At 39.5% G+C, this 26,522-nt stretch overlaps 1 protein-coding gene across 2 annotated transcripts in view; it reads right to left on the bottom strand.

The window, feature by feature from the left end:
• Positions 1-26,522, bottom strand: part of LOC137162471 (MAM and LDL-receptor class A domain-containing protein 1-like) — a 320,533-nt gene that overhangs the window by 133,562 nt on the left and 160,449 nt on the right. For both annotated transcript variants that reach the window (XM_067562330.1, XM_067562331.1), the window contains one exon: positions 312-492. In XM_067562330.1, coding sequence (XP_067418431.1) covers positions 312-492 — 181 coding nt within the window. The remainder of the gene's footprint in view (positions 1-311; positions 493-26,522) is intronic.

Raw genomic sequence — 26,522 nt, 5'->3', positions numbered from 1 at the left:
ACAGAAGAAAAACTGCTTTGATGTGGAGAAAGCTCATATTCAAAATGAAATAGTTTAAAAAGCAGAAAAGACAATTCAGATATTCATTGGCATTTTGCCCACTATTTGAGAGTGTCGCATGGGTGTGAAAGTTCCCATTTAAACAGAATTCTATTAATATTGCAAGAATAAAAATAATTTGTTCATGACTGATTTTATATATAGTGACATTACAGCAAATCTTATTAAGCCATAATATACTTAAAATCAGTCATGAACACACACTTTCCATTCTAGCTATTTCCACAGAAAACATGTCTTTTAAAACTTACTTGTGGTGCAGTTGTTGAACTCAATGTCATCTATTGCTGCTCCTCCACCTAGGTCTTTGGCACGAACGCCTTCAAATATGATTTCAAAATTCCTCAACTTCCCCAGGTGAAATTCTGCTTTCCTCCATTCATCACCAGAACTCTCAGACTCACTCCACACTTTTGAAAGGCCATTATCAGTCTGAAGATGAAAGGAAATATGTATAGTAAGGTATATGTAAAGCACAGATTGTTAAAAAGAAGTCAAAGGGAAGACACTGGGCCTATGATCCTTGATACTCCAGTATTGTACTGAGTTTTGTCAATAAATGATTGAGACATGCTTCATCTTACTATCATACAAATCACATAAACAATGGATGGAACCCTAATACACAAATTACTGTGTGTCTGACCAAACTTCAAAGCAGTCTATATCGGTATCTTACACACAATTGAATCAGTCTGCCTTATCATTCTGGGAATACCCATTGTGACAGTTAATGATGGTTTGTGTAATGCTAGTGATCAAAAATGTCAGCAACAGTACATTTGACTTCATACTGCACTCAGGTGCATTCTTTGTGTTTGGAAATATATTACTGGTTACAAGGGTATTTCTTCAGTTTTAAATATAGGGGATCTCTCTCAAATAGGTACAATCTTTTACAATTGGTAATAAGTATACAAAGAAAACTAACAAAGATAAGAAATCCATAGGTCTATCCTATATGTTTTAAACGAAAACAGTAACATCCTGAATTACAATTAGCCTTAAAAGCCTGTGGTTCAGTCACAGCATGCAATCCAAGCAGATGTGCAGCATACATTGTGCTTAGTCTTCGAATATCAATATTGGAATTAATCATATAGTAAAAAACTATTTGAAAGTATTTCTGTGGACACAGAATCCCTTCGCTATGATTGGTGTATCCATAGATGTGACTGTTCAAACATCAGTTAGTTGTGAAAATGTTTGTAGCCCCCAGATTTTCATGTATTTTAGAATGAATGGTTTGTCAGCCAAAAATGTATATTGGAAGCTTTTATTTTATTTATGTAAGAGTGAAAGGGAGTCAGTTTTATGAATTTGCAAGGTGTCAGTTAGATTTTAAAGCTGAAATCTAGTAAACTAGATTTCCCAATTGGCTAAGTGGTATAGCTAATATTATGATGGAATTTAATAGGATAACCCTTTTTATTGAGTTAAAAAAGCATTAGATTACTATTTAATGCTATATTCTTTTCAGGTCACCTTTTAATTTAAATAGTATTTTTTAAAAAGGTGCATTTGGTTATTCTTATCCAGTCAAGAATTTATTAACTCACCCAGAACCACATCCATATACAATCAATAGTTTACCAATCAAATGGAGACGCAAACAAGTTCTAGGCATGTACTGAACACACCAATATAGTCCTGCATGCAACTGTCAAAGACTAGGGTTGAAGATCAGCAGTTACACCAAGGAGCAGAGCAAATCACCATGATTTCTTATGGCATTTACTTATGATTATTGATAATCAATTCTTTAGTACCTAACACATTTATCACACTTCCAATATTTCTCCAAAGAGAAAAGATGCATTTGTCTGGAAGGTACTTTTAAGAGAATGGTTCCTGCTATTTGAATGGATTCATCCAAAGGACAAGCTTAGACTATCCACACCAATTGCTTAAAGTTATGGTTCAATCTCTGTTAGGCCAATTTGCTTGGACTTACAAAAGAGGCAAGGATATCTCATTAGTTAAAACCTAAAATATGGTTACTTGAGGTTTCACTAAAGAGTGTAAGCTCAGCAAGATAACCTAAAGTTATGTGTGTTAAAGAAGAAAAGGGAAAATACAGTCTTTGAAATGAAATCTCACCACTTCTTATCCTGTTAACCCTGGAATAAGGAAGAGTCCTTTCCACACAGCTGATCCAGATGTTGGTCTCTCTGAGGATTCTGCAGCTACTTTGTGGGTTCAGTAAACTCTTGATAGTCCTGTGATCCTGGACAAGGGGAGAATCTTTCCCGTACAGGTGTTCAACAAGACCTGCTTAGTCCTGTGACCATAAACAAGGGGGAGGGTCTCTCCTGCACAGGGGTTTAGCAAGCTTTGATTTCAAGGCTCCTTGAAGGGGGCCATCCTCTGATTTCTATTAGACACATGCCAATTGAGCACTCACTTTTCAGCTCTCTCTGTTTCTCTGCTGCTTTTGTTAATATCCAGTAGATGGTGTCAGTATGTAACAAATTTATTCAGTGCTTCCTTTTGTCGGCAGGTTTAATTAATTTCATAGATTGTATTTCGTTATTTGTCCGACTATTAATATCAATCTTCCCTTTAAAGCAATATCTCTTAATAGTCTAAAAATATACCCTGGCTAGTGGCTTTTATCTTTTAACATATATTTTTCCTTCTAGTGCCATACAATTCTTATCGCTTCTGGAGTGTAACGATCATTAATCAGAGAAAACAAAATCCCTTGTAATCTTCTAAATCTAATAGACACACTCTACTTTGATTTGATCAATCTTTGATTATATCTAACACTCTTCACATCTTTCAAAGCTTATCATAAGATGTAAGACATTACATTAGAGGAACAAGATAGGTTATTCACATATAGATATTTATATCCGATTCACAAAGCAAACAAAGGTATTGTTTCTAAGTTGGGGTGAAATATATTATATTTGAACACAAAAGGAGAAGGAGAGAAAGAGAAAGAGAGAAACTTCCTGAGGTACCAGGAAGTTTGACCTCTGGAACTTTCAGGTTTTTGGATCACCAGTCAGGCTATTCCTCACTGGTTTAAACCTACATTTTGTTTCTCCGCTTTTCTGGTTCTTAATTAACACATAGAAGACAACGAGATACTCTGCACTGGAAAGAGGGCATTTACACTTGTCTATTGCCTGGCAGACGTTCTCCTTGGCTAGACCAAGAGAGATGGAATTCTCATCCATAAGTAAAATTATGGAAGTCCTTAGTTTAAAAAACTAACAATAGCTGGAAAATTCCTTATAAGCATCAGAGCTTTTCTTTCCTAAGAATTTTGTTTTATAGTTTTATCTTGATTAATGCTGCCCAGACAAGATGTGAGACAGGTCTACTGACTCTCATTATCTTTAGCGTTGAGAGGAACCTAAGGATTAGATTATGCATATGGGTGATTGACACAGATAGTTAAAAGGGCAGAGAGATAGAGAACTTTAGTTGTCAACCACATATATTCAAGCCATATTTTAATGCTTATCCACCTTAAAGCTATTTTAAAAATATTCAGTGACCTAATCAAGGTGAACAAACAACACCATGTGATGTAGGTGACCAACCAAATACAACCAATAATGAAGAATCAAAGCAAACAGTTTGTAAACAAACAAAATTTAAAAGGAATGGAGGCAAAAGTAAAGGCAGATAGGGAAGCAGAAAGATGAGTAACATCTCTATATATGGTGTGCTGTTGGGCGCATGCTTATGTTAATAAGACTGTGTCAGACATGGTTATGGCAACAACTGAGAGAAGTAGAAAAATAAAGCTGAGCACTTTCCATATGATATAAGCACTGCATGTACACAAATATTTTATTAATCAGTTTTACAAATCACCTAACAATTTAAGAATGGAATTGCCGGTACCTGTATTAAAAGTTGGTCCTGAGGCACAACACACATTGAAAAAACTGACATGAGTCTAAGTGATTGAATCTGACAGCATTTATCTTATGGCCCTGTACGTAGTGTCTCTTCCTTAGCTGTAGTGATCTCTCATAGGTCATGATAATGACTGAGCACAGACACATACTGCAAGCTCAGACTTTGAACCTTTGTAATGTCTCACTGATTTAGAACCAATGGCATGATTAGTTAAAGATAAAATAACATACAAAAAGGCCCCTCATTAGTACTTAGCAATACAAGTGATATGGATGTTGATTAAAATCAATTATGATTTACATAACTAATTTGCTTACAATGAAACTCCTGTACTCATTCTGTTTGTCTGCCTTCAAATGTTATAGATCCATTCATTAGATATGTCAAACCCCCTTTTGTCCTACAAACAACATAATTAAGGGTGATGGCAATTCTTTAGTCAAGTGAATGTGGGCCTCTCTCTAACTGTTTCTTTGGAGCAGCAGCCTGAAAGCAGAACTGTATACTAAAATGTTCTTTTTGGGGGGAACTAAGGTGAAGCATTGAAATCAGGGATGAGGATTCCAAGTGATCCTGGGACTTATAAGGAGTGAATACAGTGAAGTGAAAGCTGATTGAAACAAAGTTTGTAAAATTGATTGTCAAATTTTATTTAATTTATGTATTATTTTTATTCAGAAGATACATAGGCAACAATATGTGGTGAAAGTTTCAATAACTCCAAAATGTCCATTCCTTTGATTCTATTCTCCCTGGGTAATCTCTAAAACAGGATGACAATTTATTAAGTTAATTGGTTTAAAATTTGGAAATAGTTCTCATCTATCCAGCACACAAATAAAATGCATGAACACCAAGAGACGCATTTGCTTTTAGTTTAACAGCACTGTAGACAAATCAGCAGAACAGAAGCATTCTCTGGCATTTAAACACATTTAATCCTTTTGTTGTCTCTGCACATACATGCAGTCTGCCCTTGAAATCTCTTTGGTATGGGAAAACTTCCCCAATGTTATTAGAAAGAAACCACTCATTAATTTCTGCAAAAAGTAGAGTAATGTCTATTGATTGGGGAATTAAACAGAGCCTTAAACTGAAGTGTATATTAAAAATGCTAAATGATGACAGAATTCCTATCAATTTAAGCATTTAATGGAATCAAAGTAAAGTAGAAATATCCAGTGCCTCTGGCCATGGCAGAATTAGAGGGTCTTAATGTGGTAGAGGTTTAAGCGTGTGTTTATGATACCAAAGTCAATGGATCGACTCTCTATGTGTAAAATTGAGCATGTATGTAAATCCGCACAGGATCAGGGCCTAAACATAGCCCATTTAACCATACTATGGTATGGGATCAAATTCATCACTCCTGACTCAGTCATTTCAAAGGGCATTTTAAATGACTATTCTATTTCATTCTGTTTAGGTTCTTATGCCACACTCATCCCCATGGTAAGTGTAAAAGGGGTTCTGACAGAAGCGGGTGAAATTGATTAAACAGTTTCATAAAAACTCATGCAAAATTTGTTACTAAGCCATTTTGTATGATGTTACAGCCTCAAAGCGTCAATTCTTTGGGCAATCACAGAAGACTGAATATTTTTACCGTATGCTGTGCAAATATGCAAAAATACCCTTTTCCTTACATTTTTTTAGATTAACATTTTGTAAAAGTGGAAGAGCTGTATCCTCCTACCCAAAAGAGCCACATATATATGGTCATATAACTTAAGCATAGGGAAGGGATCCAGGAGACTAGATTTCCATTTTTACCCATGACTTGGTTCAACAGTTATCTCTATTTATATTACAGTAGTACTGTGCTCACAGCATGTAGGACTAGCTATTTTCTTGATCTGTCACAGCTGCACACAGAGAACTAAAGGGCAGTGAAACACACTCTCCCCTACACAGCTGCATTAGGATTGTTCAACTGGAGCTTCAGGTCCCCTGAACAATGCAGCCCTTGCACTCTGGATGCTACCCACTGTAAGAAAATGGGCAAGAAGGGGACAGAAGCCGACAGAAAGAGAGAGGAGACTTGTCTTTCTTCCCCTCCCCTCACCCTAACATATGCCAGTCAGTGGAGCTGGCTCAGCATGAAGTGGGATGTAAGGTGCACGCTTTTTTCTGGTACGTACCTGGCATCAGCAGTTCACAGCTCATTCTATGCCAGTATTCTAGATTCTGTTTCTGGAATTATTGTTTGGTTTACTGCATTCTCCAGCCATTCATTCTGTTTGAGCACTGGCATTTCTTTTTTACCTTCAGACTGTGTGTTTTATAAAAATGAACACAACTCCAGGGGACAAAAAAACCTTTGACCTTCCTATTGCATCTAGTCATCCTGTGACCCTTACATATTGCATGTATTATCATAAAACAATGCAGCAGCTATGACAATAAGACTCAGTCCAGAAAAGACTGCAGACCACTGAGAGAGACTTTTTGTTCGTTTGTTTGTTATGAAGCTATTCTTAGTTCTCCTGACACATGCACACAATGAGTTTGTCTGGACTGCTGTTTCAACCTGGGCTGATGGCAAAAAGCCCAGACAAACCATATGTTTCATTAGAATAATAAATGATGTCAGAGAGTTGTTGTTTCTGGTACTAATACCAGTGCAGCTGCTTCTGTGAGTGTGGTGTTGACTCTGGATGTTACTCTCCCTAGCTGCATGGGGCAATACCCTGTAACTGCCTGGGAGGGGTCTAGCTGCAAACATACCTTCGTAGCACTTTTCAAACTCTGCTTTGTGTATCTGTATGAGCACTCGCGCATGTGTGTATAATCTTGACCATCTGTCACTCATCCCTGGCTCTCACCATGTGTCTCTTCTGCCTCATAGTACCTGTCCTCCTTTTCATTCCTCCTTCCTCTCCCCCACTAGCTTCATTTCCCCTGCCTTGTCACCTTCACCACTTTACAGTTCCCACCAGCCCCACCTGCTCCTTCCCCTCTGTACCAGTATCAGTCTAAGTCCTTTATCCACTTCCTCCTTCTCACTTCCAGTGACATTTGCCCCGACTCTCACCTCCCTCCATACAAAATCTCTCTGCCTCTCACAACCTTCCCCACCATCACCTCTGCCCCTCTTGTGTCACCGTTTCTAACCTCCCATTCATCCTTATTCCATTCTCCCACTGGGAATAAGAAAGAGGGGCATGGTGAGGATTTCTTTATACCTTAGCTTGATTGCCTCTTCTTTTCTTTAGTCAGATTTATTATTTTTCCTGTGTAATAAAGACTATGCAATTCTTAATATTGCTGTTATAATGTGTTCATAATAATATTAAGTACTGGCCTGAGATGCAGAGGAATAATTGGTTCTTCTTTACACAACAATACATAGGAGCCTCCTAAGAGATTTTAACTCTCTGATACAAGGACACACCAGATATTCCAGACTGAATATAAAAGTTCTTCTGTGAAAAAATTGCCTTGATAGTATAATAAAATATTGTTTGAATCCCATTTTTTACTGCTGCCATGTCTCTCTGTCCTGCCCCACACCAAACTGACATAGGAATTCAAAATCTTTCCCTACCTTATTTGCATCTGATATCTACATCAGCAGTTGCACAGGAAATGAAACTGGATTTCACTAACTGGATGGAGGCAATGAGAACAACTGCTAAATAATCCTGGTCTCCCAAGAACAAATATCCTCTTCTAGGCTTTTTCATCAGAGATAGAAATCTTTCAAGAGATTCATCACAAAAGTCTTAAAATATATATTATTCATATTTATAAAGGGTCTTCCAAGGTTCCTTTCATACTATTGAAAGGCATCTCTGTGCCTTCCTCCATTATGCCTTTTAGACCTGTATGAGATCCTTTTAACCAATGGGCAAAAGGCTCCTACCCTCTCCTCCTTCAAGTCCCTTCTGAAAACATACTTTTTCCAAGACACCTGCAAACCCTAAACCTCTCCTCCAAACATTTTACCAAATGGTAAATATCACCAAAAATATAAAACAACCGTGCTTCCCTCCCCCCCCCCCCCCCCAAAAAAAAAAAAAAAGCCAGACAAACTGTGGAACTAACAAAATGACTGTTTAAATATCACTGCCCATTCACCCCCTGCTCTTCATATACTTCTTGATTAGACAGCAAACTCTTTGGGACCATGTCTTTTTACTTTCTGTACAGTACCTATCTAGCACACTTTTCATGGTATGTAAATAAAATAAATCAGTTAAACTGGTTTATTTATGTGAAGTCCTAGTGAGTACTCACATTTACTTAGCTTGTTCATATTTTTAATATCATTAAGGCCTTCCAATCGCTGACCTGGCTGTTTGATGTTGGGATGCCCTCTGTGAGACCCAGGTCTCTTACCTCTCAGCAAGGAGCAGAATAGACCCGAGCTTCTGCTCCAGCCAATCCAAGATGTGGAAAAATGAGGAAAGCTCAGTTTCTGTTAGTCTATCCATTTTTAAAGCCCACTAGGCAGATGCAGCTCTGCAAGCCACGTAAGCATCAGTGGATCCTACCTGAGATTTCCTGATGATTTTGTGTGCCTCAACATTTATGTGACCAACTTGTCATTGCTTAAAGAGCCCAGATTTTCAGAAAGTGCTAAGCTCTTGACATAAGAAAATTAGAACCTGCTCAGCTGGCTATCCAAAAACTGAGGTATCCAGAATCACTAGTTAGCTTTAAAATCTCAGCCTGCCAGGGACTAAATCCTTAAAGCATGGCTTGAAAAATGTACTACTTAATTTCCAGACTAAAACACAAAATAAAATGGAGGGCTGGCACTATAAATCAGAATCCCTCATCTGAAAAACAAAAACAAGGAATAATTATATATCTTCTGCACTTCAAGTACTTTCTGAAGGCACATAATAGGTTCCGCCTCTCTTGCCATTTCTCATTATTTTCCTCATAAAGCTCAACCATCTCCCTAGACAGTTACTCATGTCTAGTCTTTGTAAAAGAATATTGTTTAGAGTACTTTAAAGGGCCCAATCCACCAAACCTTCCAGAGTCAGGTCGTCTATTGGCTTCAAATGAGGAGGGCTAAGTGAACTGGATCCAAAATTTGTTCACTCATGAGATGGGCTAATACTGGAACCTTGAATCTAAACACAGGGCCATTCTCAGACTTGAACATGCCCCTGTGGTTTTGATTTTTATCTTGGTCAGAGCTGAAACAGGAAGAAGCCAGTTTTCTATCCCTGGTTCAATAGCAGCAGAAATCTAACATAAATAACTGTCCTCTTGAATTTTCCAAAATTCAAGATGCTGGAAAACTCATAAGAGCAGCTGACTGTACAATAACTGCATTCTAAATGTTGAGAGCATTCCCCACTCAGAGGTAGGGATCAGATGGCTTTTTTTTTTTAACACTGCGTGTTAGTAATAGTATTAGAACTCCAGAAGGGAGAAAGACTCCCAAAAGGTTTAATAGAGAAGAATAATCTAAAAAAGAAAAAAGAAAACAAGACCCTTTAGGAAGCTCATGACAAGAAGAAAAATGAGAGCAGACAATAAGGTCACAAGAAAGATGTGAGTTATGAATGACTGTGCTTGTCCCCTGGAACACTGTCATTCAGTAGGCTCATAACAATTCAATACAAACAGCTCAGTAGCACTTTATAACAGCATTACAGACAGTAACTCAACTCAGCTTTGACATGCTATTCTATTCTGGGGAAAGACAAGCACTATATATAATTTGGTAAGGGTATGTAAATCAAAATAAGGCATTAAATTTAATTTTGTTAATCATGTACAAATACCACAAGTATAGCAATAGCTGTACAGTGTATGCAGCTGTCCCTTTGAAAATTTGTCCCTTTTATTTAATGAATCCACCAACAGGGACCTAGACCATAGATATCTAGACCATAGATATCTAAGTAATCTATTGAAAATTACTGTTAAGTATCTAAAACTGGAGCTCTGCATCAAACAGATAAACCAGTCCACGTTCAAGTCCAAAAGTATTTTCATTTGGAAGAACTGCAAGACAGACAAAGAGAAATAATTTCGATAAATGTGAAAGCTTTAAAGGCTGAACATTATATTTACTTTCACCAAGCAGGCCAAAAGAGTTTAAAATATTCAGTAAATGTATATGGGAAAAATATATTTTAAGCAGATATCAATAAAACTGCAACAATCTCAATGGTGCCCATTCCAAAGCAGGAGGAATGTAAGAAATCAACCACAGGGAAGAGAGGATCACTTTAGATTTGATCCTACAAAGTGCTGAGTGCCCTCAGTTCCAGTGCCATTAATGGGAATTCAGGATGCTCGTCACTGAGCCAGACTGAGTAGATTAGAAATAAATTTGCCTCAAAGTCTGGTAATTTTTTAAGGCAGGATCCACAAATGCCATCTCGCTCTACCTTGCCCTAAATAAAAGCATTTGTAAAACCCTAACAAATATTAAGCCAGAGTCACAGAGCTAAACTTTCAAAAGGTATTTTGCCCAAGCACAGTGCATCATGCCCACAGACATTGGCTTGTGTGAAAATTTGGCTCAATTTTCAAGCTAACTTACAAACAACATGGAATTGCATTTTCAAAATATATATATAAAAATGAGGAGAACATGAATGAAAAAACTCTGAAGTTTCAGCTCCTTCTGGGCCTTTATTAGGAAACATGCACGTATTGTTCTCAGCAGGTTTCTATAATCAGAGTGAACGACACTACCCGTCCATCCCCTTCGTTTTCTATTTTGTGCAAATCAATGAGGTCATTTGCACTCCCTGAAAGTTCTGCCGCTGCCCCCAAATTTCTGCTTTCAAAATTATTAGCATCATACTAAATATGTTTATATTTTCAGTAAAGAATATATACTCTAAAGATATATTTTAGTAAAGAAAATAGGAATATAATGCTACCTATTGCTTCCTTAAACATGCCAGTTCTGATCGCTGGAATCTCCTGCAGTATCTCAAGGCTTCTGCTGCCTCACACTGTAATGGGTGTTAGTACCTGATGTATTTTCTAAGAGCCAAATGCTGAGGTCCTTACTTGGTCCTTGACTGACAGACAGACCTCATGATTTGGCTCTAAGCAAGTAGGCATTTTCAGGAATGTTACCTAAGCTGGCTATCCCCAGAAGTTAAGACAAATTTACAGTTTAGGGTGGATTCTAGGGACAGTGACTGCACAGATTGTCATCAGGTACTGGATTATTCCATGCATATTAATCTCTAATATATTGCCAACGTTTCATATATAGTTCAGCCCTCTTTTAGTGGAGGTTAATGGGCATGTGTTAACTGATACATGATTCCCTCTGAAGAAGTATTTCCTGGTTTGCAAGCATCAGGGATGCACATACTTTTTCCTGTGTCTTGTCTGAACTCCCAAACTTGTTAGACTTTCATTAAAGGCAGTTTTCATCTAAAGACAATAAAACACTTCTCTCTTCAGATTATATCTTTATACATTTCCCTGAAATATCTGCCATCAAGTGCTTATCAGCATGTTTGGGCTCTCAGACACTTTCATACCAGGCATTATGCTTACCACTTCAGTTGGGCTAACACCATAGCTCTTCATTGTAAATTCTCATTCAATATGCGCTATGCATTGTTTATCAGCTTTGTATCCTCAGACTGAATGACAGTCATCTTATTCCCGCATATGAAAACTCTTATCATTTGCCTCTCTAGCAGTATTATTTTAAAACTCTCCTCAGTGTGCCTTTCCTTTCTCAAGTAGTTTAATGGATACAATTTTGATTGCTTGGATTTCATTTCTGAGATTAGTTCTGCTAATACTAAATAACCATTAACATCAAAGCCATTTTTAATGGGATCATTTGAATTTCAGGCAGTATAATTGAATTTTGTCTCAAATGTTGTCACACTTTTGATTTAATCATTTTTACAGGTTTCCACAGTTTTCTTTGATTTAAAAGTCTCAGGGCACCCGTACCTTTGTGGAATTCCAGAACTAGCATTTGTGACAATCATTGCTATAAAAATACTTAGGCAGATTTAAGAAAGCTGTACAGCCTTTGACTATTAGAACTACCTGTAGCATTATGCATCCTAATCATCTCCTGGACATTGTGGAATTCTAGATTCCTAGGTTCACCTGGAAAAAATAAAATCAAACTCCTAGTTCATCCACTGTTTGACTAAACTTATACACAGAAATGTACAGTAACACATACAGCACAACACCCTGTGAAATACAATTAGCAAGATGCTTGCAACAACAAGATAAACTCAAACCTGTCATGTTCCTCTTCACATATGTCTTGCTAACTGGACACGGTTTCTGAAAGTGTGACAAACACAAAACAATACTGCCTGTAGAATCGCTCCTTTTAAGAAAGCTGTATTTTACTAGTATTTCTGTCCTTAACTCATGCACTTCCACACTTTTCCTGTAAACACAAAAACCTTGATATCAGTATTGATAACGCTACCGCCCATTTCATTTAAGAGCTTCATTTTAGCTCATTATCGCTTTTTTTGTTTGAGCATCAGCAGCCTCTGCCAACTACTGAATTATGGGCAGAGAGAAAGGAATCAAATTATTCTTTCAAACTACTAGTACGTAGGTGCCAGGAAGAGGAAAATTGCATTAGACTAGCAATGAGTGACTATCCAGTAATGGGGTCTTACCAAACTGCATTATGTAAATGATCTTGTTAGCTTCCTTTGTGGCAAGTGAAGCTTGAAAATAAAGCTGTTGGTGGCTTAAAGAGCTGAAGGAGCTTAACTGGGTCCAGAAAATGCAACGTTTCTGACACCTAATCAATGGCCCATAAAAAGTAAATGGCAATATTAGATAAAGCTCAGATAAGCATCCAGCAGTTGGGATATTTATCAATTGCCTAATGGAACTATGACTCCAAGTCTTCCGCCATCTGGACCGAACCAGGCAGATCTTCTTTTGGGAAAGGAGGATAGCTACTTTTGGAGGTGGCCTGTTCCCCACTCTGGACAGAGACACTTTTTAGGGAGAAGTTTCATAGCCGCCAAAGCCCCTTTGGTGTGGCCAGGAAGCTTGCTTTCCTATGCGGGTATAACCCCTTGCCCAGCTGTCCTGCTTTCCTCCCCCAAGGCCTCCTTCAGGGTGTAGCTAATGGTCCTACTGGCCCTCTGAGGGAGTAGATAGCTGTGAGAGGGACCCAGTGATTCCTCAATCCCTTTTCCATTTAGAAGCACCTGGAACATCACCAAAGTTTACACCCCCACCACACACAACTGAAAAGTCTTGCAGCCCAAGAGATTCCTGGGTCCCTCATTTCCCACAAGAGGCACAAATCTCTCAGGGCTAGATTTTCTGAATTACACCCAGCCCTGCAATGGGGTTGGTGTGGAGCGGCATTCCTCCAAGAGGAATGGTCCCTCTCTGAGCTTTGCAGTGCTCAGAGGGACAGAGCTGGTGGCACCTTCTTTTCACATGGTGTAATCTTCCTGCTTGGACTTTGGGCCTGCTCCATGGGTCAGGATGGGGGAATGAGGGTCATGGCCCTGGGCTCCTCCTTGCTCCTTTTAGACCAAAGTAAGAGTAGGAGCATGTCCTCCCTCGAGCAAGGTACTGAAAATGTGACAGGCCCTTGCACAAGGAGGGGAGGATCCTTACGTGATTCCTCCCCTCCCTCCCCCCCATCTGCATAACAGTCAGGTTATAATCCAGCCTCAGCAAGAGAAGGAGAGAGAAAATCATAAACAGTAGCAAGTGATTAATGCACCTCTCAGCAAAAGGCTGATAAAAAGTAGCACCATAACAACACTCTTTAAAGGCTAATAATTAGTGTTGGTTTTCCATTACTTGGCATTACTTAACAGCCACTTAAATAGCAGGTTCCCACCTCCTTTGGAAAGCAACTGGCTGTTGGCAGGCGACAGAGTGAAAGGAGACTGTCCTTCAACAGCCATTTAATAATGTTATTAAAGACACTCACAATACCTTGAACACCTAAACAAAAATCAATAGCTTTTGTTCATTCACTAGGAATTTGACTTATGGCTCCCTCCTCTCATCTCCACTGCCTCGTTGTGCTTCTTCAGCCACCATACTCCAACTTTTGTTTCCAAATCCCAGCTGAACTCAATCTAGTGGCATGTGGTATATTTGGCAAACTTGTGCTTATGTCCAATGTTGGCTAAAACTCTTTGCTGAGGAACAAAGTCCTTGAATGTTCTATTCTGTGGTAAGCTGAATGGTCTATTTAATTCTCTCCACTGCCCCACAGTGATTGCTATTTAATTCTCTCCACTGCCCCACTCCTGATTGCTAGCATGGGCTGAGATGATCCTGATTTGACAAAACTAACTGCTTGCCATCCAATTGGTTTCTCATTTATATTTCTGATCCCTACATCACCTGGGTTTCCTTTTGTCTTTACAATAAAATACATTCCTGTGCTCTGATGTACAGCACATTAATACGACATGATCATCATATTTAATCACTGTTCTTTTCGCTAGTGGTTACAAAATTAATTCCACTAGCTCTGAATCACAGAATTAAACTGTGACATTAAGTGTGAAACCTCGCTTAGCTCTTTGAATGTAAAGATTTGCTCAGTGAAGAATTACAAACTTGTAAAAATAAAGGTCCCACAGTAAAGCTAATGCAGTTAAATACAGCATTTATACGCTTGACTTTTGTTTGTTTTAATCAACTTTTTTGTTTAGGTTGTGGCCTCAGGCACCGCTTTGACACTGTTCTTTCGTCTCAGTGATCACAGAGGGTGTTTTGGGCCACTTGCACATCTTTTCCGAAGGCTCTTTTGTGCTGGGTTCTACAAGTTTCTTTTCTATCACTGCTCCTGTTCAACCTACACATGAGGCTAAAAGGCATGACTTCAAGATAATTTGCACTGTCATGCCATCAGGATGCAGATGATGTACATCTATAGGTGGCCTTTTCATCAGACCCAAGTAGGACATAGCCCTAGGGTGACGCTTAGTTCAGGCAAGGCAGAGGCGATGTTACTGGGTTGGGATCTTTTGGGTATGGCGAGGTGGTTATTGTCCCTATACTGAAGAGTGCTGTAGTTGGGGTTTTTTGGTTTTTTTTTTTTTTAACTGTTTTCGGTTGTGACTGCTCCTGGAAACTTAGATGCAAAAGGTCTTTTTGGCCACTCCGTCTAGTAAGGTGATTGATTGTGACATTTTCCTTTGGATCTGGTCCTCAGTACAGCTCTTGGGGCTTTTAGATTGGATTACTGCAGTGAGCTCTACACGGGACTACCACTGACCACTATTTGGAACTAGCTGATGCACAACGAAGCTTCACACCTGCTTGGAGGTGTCAGGCACAGAGAGTATATGGCACCAGTTCAACAGCTGCACTTGTTACTCCTTCCCTGTTTGGTAACTTGGATAAACTAGGACACGTTCTAAAATTTCCTGTATTTCAATGTCTAAGAGCAGAGTGTTCTCAGTGGAAGGTCCTCAGCTCTTTAACTAATTTCCCTCCTAGGGGCTAATACAGCAAGCATTTGTTGATCTGTGTAATTTTCCCATCATCACATTTCTCATTACTGAGTCTTCATCATTATTTGGAGAAAGAGATGGAGTCGTTCTGTCTGAGAGATTCATGCATTTCATGCTTCATATGGCAATGCTGTATGGCCAGTTGTTGGCAGCCCATTGGGCCTGATTCTAAGTTACCCTGATCCCGTGCCTGGGGACAAAGGTAGATTTCAAACATCTTTGCTTTCTCTGTATTCTCGGGACACACAGGGGCCTGACTAATACCTGATATGAGGTACAGCAGTCTCAATTTTGTTTTAATTCATGTTCTGCTTCCCAAGGCTCCCTCTGGGCCCCGGGAAGCACAGAACAGATGTACTATAATACACTCCAGCTATGGTCCCAATATAGCAGACTGGGAGCAGGACCAGTATAGATTCCTTTCACTAGTTCTATACTAGCCAAGGAGGCCCTGTGTGTATTCACAAGAGGAGAGTCCTGCCCATATAAAGCCATGTAATGCTTTCAAATCAGCTTAAGGGGAACTTTCCATAGCTGAGAATGAGGTCTGTTGTTTTCAAAGTTGCGCCTTTATCTGTCTCATTATTTTAATAGTCATGCAGTGGTGAGTGGTGGATGTTAACACATTTTTTGGAAGACTGAAAGTATAGTACTTTTCATGTGAGGGGAATGAGGAGACACCTGCTCCATTACCACATCAGACACCTTCTTGCCCCAGTACATCCTTCTACAGACCTCCTGAAGTGCTTGTTGTCACTTTTTCAGGGTAACTGTATCTGTATTCCCCCTCCATGGTTCCTTGGGGGCACCCACTTAAGGTTTCCAACTCCCAGCTGTCATCTATTTTGTGTGGAGACACATCTCTCTCTCTCTCTCCTGACTGGGGTTAGGGAAGAGAGGATTTGTAGATTCATAGATTCTAAGACCAGAAGGGACCAATGTAATCACCTTGTTTGATCTCCTATATAGAACCACCCATAGAATTTCCCCAAAATAATTCATAGCTTATCTTTAAGAATATCTATTACATCATGTCTTTTAATAAAATATCCACTCTCTTCTTCTTTTCCTTTGTGCCTCTTTTCCTGGTGAGGGTTGCGGAAACAAGATGAAGAGTAGGGAGGATCAGACCTCCCTTTCTTCTGCAACAGGTTCCAGCTTCTCCTGGGATATTCCCAGGTGTTCCCAAGCTAACCAGGAGATATAATCCCTCCAGCATGTCCTTGGTCAGCCTCAGGGCCTCCTCCCAATGGGATGTGCTCAATATAGTTCCAAAGGAACTACCAGGGGGCATCCTTATCAGGTTCCCCAACTACCTCAGCTAACTCCTCTTGATCCAGAGGAATAGCAGCTCTACGCCAAGGCTTTCCCAAACCCCTCACCCTATCTCAGAGAGTCAACCCTGTCACTCTGCAGAGAAACCTCATTTCCACCGCTTCTATCTGCCATCTTGTCCTTTCGGTCATTAAAACATCCAATCTTGATTTTAAAATTGTCGGTGATGGAGAGTCCACCATGATCCTTGGAAAATTTTTCCAATGGATAATTAGTCTCACTATTAAAAGTGTATGCCTTTTTCCAGTCTGAATATGTCTAGATTCAACTTCTAGCCATTGGAACGTGTTATATCTTTTTCTGCTAGATTGAAGATCCCATATGAAATATTTGTTCAACATGAAGGTACTCACAGACTGTAATCAAGTCACCCATTAACCTTCTCTTTGTTAAGCTAAATAGATTGAGTTCCTTGAGTCTATCACTATAAGGCATGTTTTTTAATCCTTTAATCATTTTGGGGGATCTTCTCTGAATCTTCTCTAATTTATCAACATCTTTCTTGAATTGTGGGCACCAGATACTACTATTCCAGTAGTGGTTGCACCAGCACCAAATACAGAGTGAGTTATAATATCCTCTCCTCTCCTATTTGAGATTTCCCTGTTTATGCATCCCAGGATTTCATTAAGTCTTTTGGGAATAGTGTCACACCAGGAGCTCGTGTTCAGCTGATTCTGCCACCCACTGCCTAAGTATGGCCTACATTCTTTGTTCCCAGATGTATACATTTACATTAGGCCATACTAAAACACCTATTGTTTGCTTGCATTACATTACCCTCTTAGTTCTTTATTAATGAGTCCCGTATCCGCTGCTCCATTATCTTGCTTGGGATCGATGTCAGGCTGACAGGCCTATAATTACCCAGGTCATCCTGTTTACCCTTTTTAAAAATTGACACATTAGTTTTCTTCCAGTCTTCTGGAACTTCCCCAGTGCTCCCAGACTTATTGAAAATCAACATTAATGGGACGAGGAATGGCATGCTACATCCAGAATGGTATTACCTGTTTCCAAGTCATTGATAACTCAGAAGAAACTGATCTTGAATACTTATGGATCAATATCTTAACAAATAAAGCACAACATACTGGGTAATTATATGCCTTTTCCTAACAGATACAAAGGAACTGATCACAGAACTAAAATTTAATAGTAGCTTAGGTACACGTGATCATGATTTGATCACATTTATGATGTGCAAACAGAATAAAATCCAGATCAGTAATATATATACTGGGTGCTTTAATCGGGCCAATTGCACACAGCTGAAAACAATAATGAGCCAAATCAGCTGGGAGAAAAATTTTAATCAGAAAAATGTGAATGATAATTGGGAATAATTTAAGAACACCTTATTAGATGGCCCCGAAGGCACAATCAAGGAACGAGACTATAGTGGTTAAAAAATCAACCTGATTTAGAGGAGAAGTGAAGGCAGCTGTAAAAATAAAAAATGGAAGAAAAGGGGAAGCTGATAGTAATGAATAAAAATCAAAAGATAGGAATTGTAGAAAATTGATAAGAGAAGGCAAGGGGCGCAAGGAGAAATCTATGTCCAGCAGAGTTAAGGACAATAAGAAGGAAATAAAAAATATATATTTGGAACAAAAAGAATCCTGATAATGGTATTGTTCCATTACTAGATGGAAATTGTGATGGGGTTCCACTCACCATGCTAGCAATTCCTTCTGGTTGTCTTGGGGATTAACTCTGCAAGCTGGTACACCCTCTCCCAATAGTGCCTTGCCCGCTGTCACTTCTGCCCCATGACACATGTCACTCCTAGGACCATGGTATCCTCTTCATGACTGTCCTCCACTTCCCTAGTGCCAACTGGGGCGACCTGGGCCCACCCACTTCTCCGGGTCCTGGCCCAGGGACCCCGTAGATGACAGCCACATGCTGCCTCCCCTGCAACTCCTCAGTCCCTTTCCCTGGGCCACTTTCCCACAGACCCAGCACTTTCTTCGTCTTTGCCTCCGGGCCTCAACCTGCAAATCCCAGCAGCTAGCCAAGAGCTTGATCTAGCTCCACTGGTCTCTACTAGCAGTGCTGCTCTCTCCAAGTTGCTAGCTACTTTCTCTTCCCATTCCACTAATATCTCTGGAGGATGTTAAACAGAAGCTACTAAAGTTACACATTTATAAATCAGCAGGTCAAGATAACTTGTATCCAAGAGTTTTAAAAGAGCTGGCTGAGAAGCTTACAAGTTTAAGGCTGCAGAGATCCCTGCCTCACACTGTAATATCCCCAGCAAGCCTTTCTGCCTAAACTAAAGGACGGAACCTATGCTTTGATTTGTCCCCAAGGGCCAAGAGCAGCAGTTACAAGTTAGCACACAGCTAAGCAAGCACATTTATTCTTCAGGTAAAAAGCCTTACAGAGAAAACATATTAAAAACAATAAAAGAACCTGCATGTATGCTAAAAGCTGACAAGAGGTCACCCCCTACTCCATCATAGGGTTCTGGTAGGTGTTAGTCCTTCAAAACCCACAACAAGGTTTGCCCCCTTGGTTACAAGTTCATAGTTTTTAGATCAGGAATCAGACCATAACTGGACTGTTCAGCTTTAAACAGCTCTATTTTTTAATCTCCATTCTCCAGGAACACATAATCACTATTCAGTGGCTATCTCCTCAGAGTATAGCTTCAAAAAGCTGGATTTTTGCATAATCAGGATTGTGGAATTTCCATTAATCACCTCCCAGGAATTCCCTGGGAAATGCACTTAACATTTACTGTCCCAAAAGTCCATGCTTGTCTGGCACATTTCAATAGTCATTTGAACTCCACACATTTCCCAGGTCTCACATTAGTCACACTTCTTTCCTGTGGGTCTTAGGAGGTGTGCATGCCTGTACTATGCTGGCTAAAGAGGTAGAAGGACAGTGGAGAAGGGAGCATTGGAGAAAGACGTGAAGAGTTAAAGCATGGGAACAGCAAAGGTGGCCATTCCAGGCCTCCTGAAGATCTTTGTAGATATAAGGCCAAAAGGGACTGTTGTGATCATGTAGTCTGAACTCCTGCAAAACACAGGCCATAAGACTTTCCTGAATAATTCCTGTTTGAATCACATCATATATTTTAGAAAAAACATCTTATTTTGATTTAAGCAATTCCAGTGATGGAGAATCCACTACAACCCTTGGTAAACTGTTCCAATGATTAATTACCATCACAGTTAAGAAATTGTACCTTGTTACTAGTCTGAATTTGTCTAGCTCCAACTTCCAGCCATTAGATCTTTTATGCCTTTGTCTCCTAGATTGAAAATCCCTCTATTATCATATTTCTGTTCTCCATGAGACTTTTAGACTGTGATCTAGTCACCCCTAAATCATCTCTTTGTTAAACTAAACAGATGGAACTCCTAAAAGATCACCCCTCTACCAGTCTTAAGACATTTGCTGGAAGCCTGCAAGACTTACTAGGTTTGTTGGAGGCCTTCATCTTCCACACATTAACAGGCTTATCTAAGACCCTTTCCACACCCACTGTAGTTTGATTAGATTAATCAGATTCTGACCAGTCCAAATACGATTGTTGACCTCCTGACATATTATGGGGCATCTTTAAGGAGAGACAGATGATCCTATTTAGGTTCCTCAAGTGGCTGCCAATACCATTGTAGCTTGATATGGACTAACAAGCTTTCTGTGACATGAAGGAGGTAGTGCTGAAGGAGGAGAAGGTAGACTGGGTTTGCTTGGCTCCTTAAAATAATCCTATGGCTCACAGTGTGGTGTGGTTGGAGGGCCCCCATCATCCTCCTAAGTCTCATGGGAGGAGGACCCTATTAGCTACTTACAACTTTCAAGGGTATGGCTGGAGAGACACATAACAAGCCTCCTATGGCTTTCAGAGAGCCTCCTAACAAGTGAAAGACATGGGGAGTTCTTCCCAAAGGACACTTACCCACAAGAATCCCTTCTCCTGTGCATCCCCTGAGGTTTGCAAGAGTGGTGCTTTGCTTATGTAGAACCCCAAGAGATCCAGATGAAGGGAGATGAGAATGGCGCCTACCCTAACAATCCCTCTGATCTCCTCAGTATCTGATTCACTAAAAGAAACTATAAGCTCAAAGATTTCCCCAAAGTGAATTTCAAGTGAAATTCACAGTACATTCCCAAATATCATGGGGAACATGGATTTTGTTCCAGATTTGGTGACTGTCAGAAGACAGGTACTGGGTTAGATGGACCATTGGTCTGACTCAGTATGGCCATTCTCATGTTCTTATAATTGAGAAGACAGCCTCTCACTTCGATCCCTCCAGCACTCTCCCTTGCAGTCAGAAAGAGCTGAACAGGGTACAGCATGCGCAGAAACAGCAAGGCGGCAAACTCCCCGGCAGTTGGGCTCCTGCAGGCCACCCAGGGAGCATGGTGTAGGCCACACTGAAGAGTGAGCCATGCAGCTCGGTGCTGCATCAGCCAGAGCCAGAGCTATGACATCAACCAGGTGAAGAGCAGCTTCATGGCAGAGGTGCAGGGAGGAAGAGGCTTTCACTGGAGGGGTTGCATGCTGACAGTTTGTGGAGCAGGGCCAAGGAAAGGATTTGGATAATGTGGAGATTCAGACAACAGGGCATTGGAGTACTAGGAGTATACTATATATGATTTTAAATTCAAGATTCACACTAGGCTGGCTAGTTGCATAAGTCATCCAATCAGGGAACACAAAAAATGCCATGACTTAAATAACCAATAATGAGCAAATGTACAGCATGCACAACAAACTCTTAGCAATCTGCTGAAGTAATTTGATAATATTTACCTAGAGTTAATAAATTTCTAAAAAGCAGTAATCTACTGGATAGACAATTCACAAACACACAAAAAGGGAAAATAATTAAATATGTTTTGTAATAAATTATTTACCCAGCTCTTCTTGAAACTGAACTATGGACCACAACATAACAGCACCATAAGCCACTAATATATAATATCATATAGCTTTTATACAGTTAGACATTACAACCCTTAAGATTTTCCTAAATATTCCAATACTTCTTTAAAGTAACAAGTTGTATGGCAAGAATTTACATGGACATTCCCATCCAATTACCAGAAAAATAATTTATTTTGCTCTTCTTTAAGGAGCGAGAGAAACAGAAAAAGAGAGAGAGAGATATATTACTCCCAATCAGAGACTCCTGTGTGATTTGACATAGGGGGAATTTCTAGATATATCAATATGCTTTTCTCCACTGCATTTGTATAACTGTTTGTCTCTACAGCCTACGCATATTTATATTAAGAATATGCCCTTTTCCATTTGATTGAATTGCTGTTGGGCTTACAGAGACATAGAACAGATCCTATAGGATGTTAGGAAGTGCTGGGAAGGCTCAGGGGAGTCAAAGCAGTAAGGCTGAAAAAATAACAAGCTCATTATGTAGTCAAAGCTTTGTTAAATGGTTTTTAACCTGTGCTATGAATATCTGCTCAGCACAAAGACATTTTTACAAAGGATGCTTAATCCTATTTCCTTTACATCTGATGGAGAAAATTATAGTTTCTTAAACAGGAAGCAATGGAAATAGAGAGCTGATTTACAATTTTAATGTACAATTCCCAAACATGCTCTACACAGAGAAAGGCTTCTTAGAACGTTACACAGTAAATGTTTTCCTAGGTCAAAACTATGTAAGGAGACCTCCTTCCTGCTTTTCCTGTAGTCAGAAGTTATGTTATGGATGCAGAGATTTGGAGTTTCATAAGCACATGAGTTCTGGATCTTTATCCCATCAGCATAATTCTGAAAAATGTATCCTCTGACATCATTAAAAAACATACTGTAACAAATTATGAGTTAACAGTAATTCCTGCAATCTTCAAGTGTTTCTCAGAAAGGTAATCTGCTTTTCCGAGAAACAGCAGATTTCCTTTTGCAACAGAACCTTTTCTTTTGTGGTTTGGAAGTACTTGGTTGCACTATGTACAGGCAATGGTAGCAACTCCAAAAACAACTATCATTTAAAGTGAAAATATACCAAATGGAATTTGTACTAAATTTCAAGATGTCATATGCAGAGTGTTTCCTGTGAAACACAGTAAAGGAAAGGAAATGCTGCGAATGGCTTTTCTGTTCATTGTAAGATTGGGTGAGGGTCAATCCAAGCTTCACACTTTGATTAGTTGGGTCCCCAGATAAGATGTCAAGGGAACTCTAATGAGACTCCAGCTCTTCTGAAACATTAATCAATGTCTCCAATTCCTCCTGTCCCCTCACCTGGTATATATCCAGTATTTCTCAAAATGGTTCAGTCTGGGCCCCACTTTTGTCATTATTTCCCACAATTTATGCCACAGCCTTTTAGTAATTGTAATCAAAATGGATCCCCTGTCCTCTTAGCAAAGAAAAGTAAGAAACTGGGTAGCATTTTGCAAAGTAACTAATTTCAAGCAATTTTTTTAAACTGGTCAGACTATTGCACATTCAGGGTGATAGATTCTCATCAAAGAAGGTTTAGACAATATCTGTTAGTAAAAGCAGAATGCTTTGCTGACATTTTTTACTGATAAATAGTACAGCCACATCACCGCTCCAACACCAATGATCTTTTTTTTAAAGATCATTAATAGATTTGCCCTCAGCCCATCTCTTGGATCGTCTCTGTTTCTACTCCTTTCCCTACTCCCTCTGCTTTGTCTCACACTAGATTTCTCCCTTTCCCTTCACATAACCTCACCAAGGACGATGAGAGAACTTTTACCCTCTGTGCATGCTGTCATCTGGAATGGTATTTCTGCATTTGTCTGCCTCACTGATGCCAAGAGAGTCTAAATCTTATCAGAAAACGTCACATTGCCCCTTACTACACATCTCTTTTCCCGCTATCAGACAAATCGTGACTTTTGTTGAGATGAATATCAAGATTTTTTGTGATTAATTTTTTATCAATTTTCATAAAGAGACAATTACGAAAAGGTAAATGACTTACAGTTTGTATACTTTTCCAATACCATATGTGTCACAGGACCTTGAACAGAATTATGGAATTAAGCAATTTTACAATTTGCCAAAACTGTAAGTCTAGGCAATACCAAACCAGACAACACTACATAGATAGAACATGTTAGGGAGGTGGTTATAGTAATAAAATAGGAGAAGATTTACATGAATGGGGAGGAGGGAAATAAGTTTAGGTCTAAAGGTGGTATGGGGGTCTGGCATTCTTTGAGCTATCTCAACATTTTTATCCAGTGTATCTAGAAAGGGGGTCCAACTGTCTTCAAATTCATATAATTGTTTTCTGTGGCAATAAGCTTTTCTCTCTTTGGTTGCTAAGTTGGACAGGTCCAAATACCACTTCTCTAGTCTGGGCCTAAAATCACATGGTTGGTGATTACTGCAGTCCTCAAAAACCAAAGTCTCTGTGATGGAGTTAAACCCAGTTTAGCTGGTAAATAACCTAAGATACAATTTTTTTGGCTGAGGTTTGACTGCTGAAGCTGTGCATTGTTTTCATTCTTGGGTCCACCTGTTTCCACAGTTGCCTGACTCATGAACATTTTCATAGCATATGCATCAGGGTTCCTTTTTCTTTGTTACAGCACCAACAAATATCAGAGGTGAAAACCTTTATCTTATGTAAACTCTGTGGTGTCCAATAGATTCTGAAAAAAAATAATCTTTTGTTGTATGGAGCGTAGCCTAAGATCCACAGAAGCATTTTTAATATTACATAATAAGCTCAGCCACTGGGATTTTTTTAAGGGCTGTGATAAGGCCGCTTCCCATGCTTTCACAAAGAACTCCAGTCTACTGGAGTTCCTCTTCATTAACATAGTGGACATTGGCCCAGGGCCTCTTCATATACATAGTGGACATGGGCCTAGGGAGTTTATGAAACATTTCTAAGATTCCCATTAGCTCTGGGTCCTCGGGCTGTCTTAGAGCACTTGGATGAAATTGATTTGTTAGCAAGTGTCTTAGTTGTAAGTATTGACACTCTGCCCAGGATGATAAATCATAAGGTTTCTTTAGTTTTAGAAAAGAGACAAAACTCTCATCACTGACTAATTGGGAAATCCATATGATGCCCCTGATCAGCCAGTTTTTCCAAATTATAGGTTTGTTCCCGATTTGGGTTACCCCAGATAGATGCTTCTGCAAGATGAGGAGGATGAAATTGGTTCCTCCTAGCTAGGATAGCCCAGACCCTTTGCACAGCAACCCCTGGAGTCACTTTGTTTTTCTCCATTGGACAAAAAGAGTAACTGAGGTGACCATCAGGGGGAACAAGGATGTATGACAGAGCCCCAAACCTTCTCCAATTTCACTGCCAGAACTTTTGCCAATATTTTGCACCACTGTAAATAGTGAATTGGCCTATAATTGCAACATATTGTTGCATCTTTTCCTTTAGTTTAGTTTTGGGAATAACTAGTATTAGGACTTCCATTGGCCATTGGAAGAAGGCTGCCCACTAAAAATGACTCATTAAACATTACAAGTATCTTGTCAGACAGGAGTTCAAAGAAGTGTCTCTAAAATTCGGTGGAGAAGCCACCTTGCCTGAGGCCTTTTCCCACTTTCATATTCTCATTGCTTCAATTAACTCATCCTCTGTCAGGAGAGCATCAAGTTTTTCACACAGGGCTGCAGTAATTTGTGGTTATGTAGCATTTTTGAAAAGCTGATCTGAAACATATGTGGAGCGGTTTGAGTCCCATTTCTACATATTTGTATAGAAATTAAAGAACTCTTTATTAACATCTTTAGGTGATGTACATAATTTCCCATGTTTACCACAATTGGGCATGATCCCATGCTCAGAAGCCTTTTATCTTATGTTATGCCAGCAACTTCCTGGCTTTTTCACCCAATTCTCAGATGTCCTGCCTGAGTCGATATAGGGTGAATTCAGCCAGTGTGCAGAGTGCAGTTTGTTGAATTCATAACTACAATTGATCAGGGATCACAACAAATATAGATATGGGGCTGTGGAATAAAAACAAAAAAAATCAAGCTATCTTACTGAAGAGCCGGACCTTACACAAGCCCACAGCTGGGCAAAAAATACAGTATTAGTGGTAGTGAAAATCTGGATTTAGTTTTTTTAATGCAAAGCTATTTATCTGAAAGCACCACAGACAGGCAGCAAAAGGTTATATAAAGCCTCTTCTTAGTAAGCCTCAGTTCCTCAAGCATAAACCTTCAATAACTATGCTGGCAAGCAAAGCAGGTATAGCTACCAGTTCTAAGTGGAGGCCACTTCTCTTCCTTTTTTTCTTCTTTCTGAGTACTTGGTCTGCTTAATGGTCCCTCACAATAGGGTACTGGCTACCCTGAGGCCCTCTGGTTCCAAAGTCCCTCATAGCAGAGTGTTGGCTACCCGGGGCTTTTCTGTCTTACAACGTTACAGGCCTCTTCAGATGTTAAATGGGATGCACATGTGATATTCCCCAATACCTATACCTTTTTGGAAGGAGTCACATGTCCCCAAAATATGCCCTGTTAGCATTTTATAACTTGTTTTTCTGATTATTATTGGAAAGGACAACAGGGATAGACTGAGGTGTGGCTGACATTTTCTTTCTCACCTGGGTTCCTGATGTTGTGCTACTTTAAAGGATCAGTTGACCCAGGTCAGTGAGTTCCAAGTCCACCATTTATGTGTCTACTGTGTGTACACTAGGTGAACTGGCCATTGGCTGACCATGACCATAGATCTTCCAGATCAGCACAAATACACATACTCAGGGCCCCTGATCAAACATTCATGATACATAGTTTATGTCAGCTTTCAAGTGCAGTTTTAGCAGACTTGGTAATTTTTTTTATCGACTGCTAAGAGG

The sequence above is a fragment of the Emydura macquarii genome, unplaced genomic scaffold, assembly GCF_026122565.2.
Source record: "Emydura macquarii macquarii isolate MOO-44397 ecotype Brisbane River unplaced genomic scaffold, CSIRO-AGI_Emac_v2 contig_2422, whole genome shotgun sequence".
NCBI classification, from domain to species: domain Eukaryota; kingdom Metazoa; phylum Chordata; order Testudines; family Chelidae; genus Emydura; species Emydura macquarii.
The sequence above is the reverse complement of the archived record's forward strand: the minus strand, read 5'-3'. Positions and strand labels throughout refer to the sequence as shown.